The 8,835-nt window shown below is 36.2% G+C and overlaps 1 protein-coding gene across 2 annotated transcripts; it reads right to left on the bottom strand.

Annotated features, from left to right (window-relative positions):
• Positions 1 to 5,958: 5,958 nt before the first annotated feature.
• Positions 5,959 to 7,989, bottom strand: LOC130499540 (uncharacterized). 2 transcript variants are annotated; one of them, XM_056993694.1, is made up of 6 exons: positions 7,727 to 7,989; positions 6,964 to 7,629; positions 6,635 to 6,868; positions 6,391 to 6,548; positions 6,255 to 6,314; positions 5,959 to 6,148 (listed from the first exon to the last, which is right to left on the bottom strand). In XM_056993694.1, the coding sequence occupies exons 1-6, from the start codon at positions 7,962 to 7,964 to the stop codon at positions 6,104 to 6,106; spliced, it is 1,401 nt and encodes a 466-aa protein (XP_056849674.1). In that variant the 5' UTR covers positions 7,965 to 7,989; the 3' UTR covers positions 5,959 to 6,103. The 2 variants fall into 2 exon arrangements, with proteins under 2 accessions (XP_056849674.1, XP_056849673.1); XM_056993693.1 differs by having other exon boundaries at positions 5,961 to 6,148; positions 6,391 to 6,554.
• Positions 7,990 to 8,835: the final 846 nt, after the last annotated feature.

Raw genomic sequence — 8,835 nt, 5'->3', positions numbered from 1 at the left:
ATCTTTGTTCCACAAAGAGTCCATCAGCACCTTAAACGCGTACTCTCGCCCCATGGATAATTCTCAAACCTTTCTAAATCCATCACTAGCCTTGCGAGAGTAGCTCGTGTAGCGCTTGAGAATTTTTCCCTTCAATGAATCCAGTGAAGATGGAAAGGTACGCGAGTCGCTTGCGATCTTCCCTGGACCAATCCCCGCATCTCTTCAGTGCTGCTATTATCTGTCAGTACTTGGCCCAGCTTTCCGATGAACCCCATCATCTCCCAGAAAGAAACCATCTGTGGGGTAACTTCACATTCTGGTGTCTCAAGGTCCTCGATGTAGTCGCAGTTTTAGACCAGTGATGTTTTCAAACTCTAACAGTGAAACCTCGCAGGTTCTGGACCAACAGAGACACACATCTCGTACTTCTTCTCTAATGTCGTCAGCTTTAAATCCGGAGCAAGTTGGTGAAACCAGCCTTGAGCCCAACCAAATCCCGCTCCTTGAACTTGATGAAAACTCCCAATCTCGACTCCTTGAGCTCTTCAAATTCAGGCTCCTCAGTAGTGAGAGCTTCCTAAGAGCAGTATGCAACTTTTGTGTTATCCGTATGATACGAATGCTATTGTGGGGTTCTGGCTCTTCCCCCTAATGTGTATAACCTACGGGGGAGTTCTGGAATATCCATCCTTTTTGTCTGCAAAAATAATCAAAGACAACAATAGAAGTCAGAACACAAGCTAAATCAATCACGCCTTAATGTTACTCCAGACGACTTAGTAGACGAGCTTAAATATAAGTCGTCTAGAAAGTCGTCCAACCTGGACGACTTAGTTGACGACTTATATTTAAGTCGTCTGGAAAGTCTTCCAAATGGACGTACTAAGTCGTCCAGGTTGAAGACTTTCCCAGACGATTACTAACAAGTCTTCCAGTTAGAAAAATTTCAAGCGGACCTGATTAGTCGCAGAAGGAGTTCGAGTACTCGTCATGTGGTTATAGATCTGAAAAAAAACGTGAAACGGTGAGAATGAGTAAATTGAAAGAGACAACGTTTTTATGTTCATCTTTTCCACGAGTTTGATGACTTACCGGCGTTAGGGTTTACAGAGAACGGCGCTACGGTTTACAGAGAAGAAGCGGCGGGCGCTAGGGTTTAGAAGAAGCGGCGGCGCTAGGGTTTAGAAGAAACGGCGGTGCTAGCCTAGTGTTTAGAGTAAGCGGCGGTGAGAACGTTGGTGAGCACGGTGGCGGAGGGCGACGGTTTGTTCGGAAATAGTGGAAGCCGGGGCGCTAGGGTTTTTAGAGGAATCGGCGGCGCTAGGGTTAGAAGAGCTGCGGCGACAACGGTGAGAATGAAGTGAGATAGATAGCCGACGTTGAGAACGATGGTTGTTCGGAAATAGTGGGAATTCGAATCGCCTTTGATTATCGCCGGTGAGAGAGAACTGTTAGGGTTTCTGTTCGCGGAAAATGAAAAAAAAAAAAAAAAATCACCTTATATATTGGGTAAATAATCCGGTTAGCTTTAAAAGTACATTGGTAAAACTTTAAGGTTTTGTCCGGTTTAGACGACTTATTCTGGCTGATAATGTACATCAGACGACCTAATATTTAGTCGTCTGGGAACAGAAGACTAAATTTAAGTCGTCCAATACCCTAAAATGAACCCCTAAACTAAAATGACTAAATTAACTTACTAACCACGTTATAAAATCAAATTATACTTCAATAGTGTTTACTATACACAGAAACGAACACGCCTAGGTAATTTTAAAAAATTTTCAAAACGGTTTTAATGCTTTCCAAAATCTAACCCTAAGAACACATACAATACTACAACATATGTTGATGAAACATAAACTAAAGAATATATGACTCACTACTTTCACTCATCTGGGCTGAAAACAATTGAAATTTGTTATATATTAATTTATATCTCTTAAGAATATGTTAATTACATAATTCCAATTTTTCACTTATCAAAATATTTTTTACAAAATTTTTAAAATTATGTTTAAGAATAACTGTCCAGCGACTTAACTTAAAGTCGTCTGGACGACTTATTTTCAAGTCGTCTGTTTACAGACGACTTGCGAGGGGTAGAAACGTAAAAAAAAATCCGTTTTTTTGTTTGTTCACAGGAGATAGTTGTAATTTCAATAGCCTTTTAAGTTACTTTTGCCTTTGACCCAAGTTGGGGTACTCTTTTGGGTTTGACTCCAAGTTTTGAGTCACAATTGGTAATTCTCCCATAAAAGTTTATGAGGACATGACCAATCAAATAAAAGCAAAAAAAAGAGTTAAACACAAAAATACTTTTACGATCGTGATCTATTTATGATAGTGGTTCCCTTTTTCCTGGGATATTACATAATTACGCTCATTGTTTTATTGATGTAAATTATCTTTATATTAACTCAAATGTTTTAATTGATGCAGATTAAAATTAAAATAACATCATTTTAATAAACTGATGTCAAAGATAAATATAATTATATAATTTAAGTTAGCATCAATATTTTATTGAAGTAAAGTAAGTATCACTTCAATAAGTGATGTCAACAAAAAACAATGACCACATCATTTTTTAACTGATACAACTTTTTATCATAGTGTCAATTTTTGTAAAATGATACAAAATATGGAAAAACATATCATTTTATTGAACTGATGTAAAATAAAATAATAATGATAATAATAATAACACTTACTATTAAATGATGCTAATTTATATTTATTCGTCTCATTTATAAATAAGTGGTTTGAAATAGAATCACTTAATTATCTGATACAATTTATATGATTCAATTCACTTTTTTTGTAGTGTGTATTATTACCTTTAAAAATTTAGAAAATTTTCTTGTAAAGAAGGAAAAAGGTCGAAAAGTTATGAGAGCTAAATGGGCCGAGATGAAGAGGAAACCCAAGTTTGCCAATGTAACACGTTGTGTGTTGCTGGTACCTTGGTAAACAAAAACAAAAATTGCGGACATAAAGCAAAACTTCTAATCTGAAGGGTTTTAGACAAAAAAAAGTAAGAATCTTTAGGGTTTTTGTTTCTTTTACATTGTAGATCTGAAATTTGAAGTGAAAAAGTTTGAATCTTTAGTTGAAGTTTAGGGGTTTTCTTTAATTTCTGTGTGGATCTAAAAGTTTTATGATGAAAAGGATGAAACTTTTTGGTGGGTTTTAGGGTCTTGAATCTTTAATACTGTTTTGTATTTCTTATTGTGATTATTGTGTTTTTTGTTGTGATTACTTTTTGAGCAAGTTAACATTTTGTGAAGATAATGATGTTGGCAGGAGGAGGTGGAGGAGATCCTCTTTGTTGGTGTAAGCTCCTCCTAAAAGCTCTTTGCTTTTTTTTTCTAGGCTTCTAAGTTATGTTTTTTTGGTTATGTTTGTGCTGCAGCGGAGAAGGATACAATCGTTTGGGTGGGTTTGCTATTAGATTAATGAACTTGTTTTTTATATGTTAATGGACTTGCTATTAGATTAATTGATGAATCCTCTGTTTCAGAACCTCTAACAGGACGAGCATCAGAAAAAGAAACCAGATATCCGACAAGTTCATCAAGAGGAAAATCAAAGATTGGTTTGATACTAACCCAGCTCCTCACAACGTGATGGTCGCAACAGGAGATGACGACTTCAGAACCACGTTCAAAAGACTGAGAAAGGAAGACCACACAACGTTAATGGCCTATAACAGCAAATCTGTTTCGAAAGATCTACTGCATATCCAACTTGACAGCAAATGGGACTGGAGAGTGTTTTTATCTCTCCTAATCATGCAGCTTAGCAAAAAGGAGAAGCGCATCTTTTTCTTTCATTCTTCTTTTCCTATGTAGTTGGCATATGGTATTTGAAGTACGACCATAACAAAATTATACACATACAAAAATTGTGCACTAATTATTTATGTTAAATTATCTTGGATCTTATAGAACACCAAAGATTTTTTGGATACAATATTATAAACTAGCATAAGTAATTTATTTTTACATCTAAACCCATTAATTTCTTTGGAATTTGATCTATAGTTACATACGTGGTGGCGACTCGTTGATGCATGTTATGTATGATTATTGCATGCAACGTGAAAATACATGAAATAATCTATCTGTAATTTATTTAACTGATGTAGCGCAAGTTATGATAGAATAATAATTTTATTTAGTCTAAGAATACCGAAGAATCAATGTATTCTTGATTTTGTTGAAATCTAAAGTATTAAGATAAATAGAAAACAAAATTAAAAGCAAAGCTAAAACATTCTTAATGACTATCGCTTTGATAAGATAGTTAGAATATTTATAAATATCTATATGCATCAAAAACATTATATGAATGTATAATAATATTTTAACATTTATATCCACAAAAACATATAATCATTACACTTGCACAACTTAAAAAGAAAATGGAACGCCCAACTAGAAGTCATCCAGATTTTAGACAAACTAATTCAATCCAATTGAAAAAAGCATAATATGCTTTACATATTTAATAAAGTTAAATAAAATAACAAATATTGTTGGGTTTAAATGGGTTTTGAATTTAAGAAATTGGCTAATTATGAAGACATAAATGGTTTTACTTATGATAAAGCTAAAAATAAAATGACCAATGTTGCTGGTTTGATTGCTGTGTGTACTCTTTGAAGCCTGCAGCTATCTGGACAACCCTTCTACTACCAACTCTTGTCAGGGCGGCTAATAGTCCAGCAATTTCTCTGCAAGAATCAAGTATCATCTGAGACTGAGAGATGCTTACATCGAGACAGAGGAGACAGCACCAGTACCAAACAACCCTGATATCAGAATAGCGACTCCCTGATCCACAACTACAACACAAAACATAATTAGTGAATGAAATATATTATTGCAAACATTATAGTCTCTTAAGTGTGTGGCCAAGTTACCTGCCAGCCAACACCACGGCTGAGAACATTGCACCACCGGTTGACTTTTAATGATCAGCCAGAGACAATGGAACCAAGAAAAAAATAATGAATAAACAGAATAACAGAGCAAACAATAAATCTATATTTAGAAAGATTAAAAATGTAACACACCTCAACAAGAGCAACAAAAGAAGAAGCCATCATCATTGCAAAAGCTTCTCCAGCATCAAAAGAAGGAGCACCCCACCGGAATAGCCATGGAACTCTTATCCTAAAAGGTAAAAGAAAATAAAAACAATTTAACCATTTTTCCAATCACAATTGTGTCTTTTGATACTCTGATTCTTCATTGCCCTTTGCAGCCACATATATATCAAGTTGAGTTGTAATCACTTACCAGGGGGGGTAGCACCTATGATGCCAGCACGATCAGTCCGGCAGCTTGTTTGCGTAGTTGGTGCGGCACCATTGTAGGCTCCACCAACTGTAAGAAGGTGAGCATAGATCCATACGATCTTATAAACAGGGAACAAAATTATCTAGACATTATGTATAATGTTTATAGCTCTGTATTGCTAAATATAATATACATGTCCAATCAAGTATCAACTATTTCAGTCTGAACCGAGATATATACTAAAGCATGCACAAGTCACATTATCAATAAAATTGACACATAAAATATGTTTAATTTAAAAAAAATAGATGCTCAAAAAGAAAAGCAGTTTTATTTAGTAACTGATTTCTATTTGTTTATTTTCTAAGTAAACAAAAATGCTAATATTTTTCACACTACAGCCATGATCCCACTATCTTTGAAACGGTGTACTTTTTCTCTACATACAATTAACTCACGATGTCTTAAATCAAAATTCATTTCTTCTTGCAGAAAACACAAGTCCAGCCTGCTTTTGTCTCAATGATCCATCTATCAGTTGGAAGATAAGAGCGCGCGCGCACACACACTCTCTCTCTCTCACAGAGTTTATTAAGATATAAGGGGGGTAATAATAGTTTAAAAGTCAAAAGTGATTTAGCCACTAAAGTTATACAAGTACTGAGCAGATTAACTTATATATAAATATAGACAAGAAAAAGGAAATGAAAAATAAAATACTTCAAAACAGAAACATAGGACTAGAAAACGAAGAAAAAAGAAGAAGATAGGATCGCCAGACTGATAACTTAAGTCAAATATGACTCCTCTATCTACTAAGGAGCTTTCTTGAAACGCTTGCTCTCCGGAAAATGATGCTTCTACAATATGGAAAAACATGGGAGTTAGTGAGAAATGGGCATGCATACAGTTTTCGACTCTTGTGAAAATCTATCAAATTAGTCAATTATGAACTTAAAAACTTGCCTCTTCCCAGTAGAGTTGTAGGTTCTCGGAACTTTCAATATGATCAGTAATACGCTTACACTGCTTGCTCAAAATAATTAATGGTTAGATAAGGAAACAGTATTATTGATTTGCAAAGAAGAGAGAGGATGCTTACATTCAGGGCATGTTTTTTACTCGAGAGATGCTTCATGAATTCATCCAGGAGTTTGAAATCAGAGTAGCACACTTTGCAATAAAACATTCCGGTAGATTCACCAACCCTTTCAATACTACTTCCACTGCACTTCCGAAGGAGATCATGTCTTCTTGTCTCTGAAACTAATAATAAGCTTTAAGAGATTAGTTTGGTGGTTATATATATATATATGAAAGTGAGAGAGGTGTGAAAGAAAAAGCACCTGCAAGTAAGCTATCCCAGAGCCACTCGGCAGAAGTGACCAAGACTGACATTTCACGAGGCCTAAACGAGTAAGCCAAAAACAGGTTGTACTTATTTTCTTGTAGTAGATGGGGAAGAAAATCTGAAAAGGCATAATCAGCCTCATCCGATATGATCATCATTGTAGCCGGAGCAGTAGGATTATTATATTCCCATTCATCAATATCATCAGAGATGCGCCCGTTCACCACTTCTGTTTTGTTTCAACAAAAGAAAGCATGCAGGCATATTTCAGTATTTAATTTCTTTTAATAACCAAAATAAATGTGACTAACTAACTAAACTAACCAAGAGTGGCATGTGCAACATCGATTCCAGTGGAAGAGAGGGCTTGAAGGTGGTGTTGAGGGGTTTTTTTATGGTCACCATAGGCAGTGATGGAGACAGGACCAGAATAGCCTAGTTCCTTGAACGCTCCTTCCAAACTGGGACGGATCCGACGAGCATCATAACCGTCGGGAATAGGACAGTCATACATGTCCCACCACACATGGATTTTAGCTGTCGCAAATTCAGGCGTAGCAGCGTAGTTCTTTCCCCACTTGCTCGTTACAGATTGGAGTTGTGAATCATCAGGGCGTAAAATCTCCTGCTTGGCATGCTTTTTAGTGGAGAGATGCTTCCTGAAACTCTTCAGGCTTTGGCGATCCAAAGAGCACGATTTGCAATAAAACTTAGACTTAGCAGCAGCAGATGATGATTCACTAGCGTTGCTTGTATTAGTTAGTATTATTTTATCCCAGAGCCACTCGTGGCGAGTGCGCACGAACAATGCTGCGCGAGGTTGGACTGAATAAGCCAGATAAATGTCGTAACTGGTGCGTTGTTGTAGCCGGGCCAGATCCCAGTTGAAGACATCTAACACCTGATTGGATATGATCATCATTTTAGCCGGAGGAGGATTATCCTCTCGCCATGCAACCATATCCTTATACATGAGTGCGCACGTGCATCCTATTATTTCATTACAATTGTCAAAACATATTATTATTGCTAACTAAAAAGGCCGCAGATACTTATAAGTATAACAAAAAAAAAAAACTGGAATTACCAGATCTGGTATGTACCACAGCAACTCCAGTGGAAGATAGAGCTCGTAGGAGGTGTTCAGGGGTTTGTTTTTGGTCTCCATAGGCTGTGATGGAGACAGGACCAGTGTAGCCTAGCTCCTTGAAAGCTCCTTCCAAACTGGGACGGACCTTACGAGCATCGATACCCTCTGGAACCGGACAGTCAAACATGTCCCACCACACCGCTATTTTAGCTGTCTTCGCATCGTTCCCACCCATTATTCTCTCTACACCTTTTAACAGATCTCAGACACAGCTACCTTGTCTCGCAGGGTTTTTCTTTTTATATATGTTGCCACCAAACTATTGGGCCTAACTGAAACCCATTAAACGTATGGGCTTACGAATTAGGATAAATTCGCTTTTTCCTTAATGTCAATTTTACCAACATTTTAGAATTAGAATTAGAATAAATTAATCCAATATAGTGGGGGTTATTTCTTTATTAAACGTTATGGAAAAAGAACAAACAAGTAAAATATATATATATATATAATTAAAAATGTTCTTTGTACCGACCATTCTTTGTGCGTCGTTTTTTCCTTGTTTTAGGTGGTCTTGGACCTCTTGGTGGTTCTCGCTTTCTGGCGAGCGGGTTTGGACCTTTTGTGGATATTATGAGTTTGGGTATTTTTTTGCTGAGGCCCCCGTCTTAAGAGATCTGAAGCGAGGGTCTGAGACGAAAGAGATTAACATCACCCACATACATTTTTTGCTGAGGCCCCGTCTTTTCATAGATGTTTTTTCTGTGACGGTTATGAATGCCCGAGATGCTATTGTCTGGACCTTTTGTGGATATTTGTTTTTTGGTAGGAGACCTTTTGTGGATATTATGAGTACCCTTTGTCTTATTTTACTTCTTTTTGTTTTTGGTTAAAAAGGCGGGAATTTTGAAGTTATAATAGTTACAAATGTTAACTAGAAATGTGGGATTTTAGAAACCATAAAATTATAGATTGTAAATAAAATATGGAGAATTCTGAAACCATAGAATTTATAGAGTTTAATCCACACGTAAAAAAATTATAAAAATTTACATTTTAAGTAAGTATGAAAAAGTGTCAAAGCTAAAAAAATTATATTTTTTCCT

Source organism: Raphanus sativus, chromosome 9 (assembly GCF_000801105.2).
Source record: "Raphanus sativus cultivar WK10039 chromosome 9, ASM80110v3, whole genome shotgun sequence".
NCBI lineage: Eukaryota > Viridiplantae > Streptophyta > Magnoliopsida > Brassicales > Brassicaceae > Raphanus > Raphanus sativus.
The sequence above is the reverse complement of the archived record's forward strand: the minus strand, read 5'-3'. Positions and strand labels throughout refer to the sequence as shown.

Excerpts from the sequence above, each read along its gene's own strand:
- LOC130499540 (XM_056993693.1), bottom strand. The coding sequence starts at position 7,964 with ATGGGTGGGAACGATGCGAAGACAGCTAAAATAGCGGTGTGGTGGGAC. Across the intron at positions 6,555-6,634 it reads CTGGGATAGCTTACTTGCAG|TTTCAGAGACAAGAAGACAT; the intron begins GTGCTTTTTCTT and ends GCTTATTATTAG. Across the intron at positions 6,315-6,390 it reads GTAAAAAACATGCCCTGAAT|TGTAAGCGTATTACTGATCA; the intron begins GTAAGCATCCTC and ends TTGAGCAAGCAG.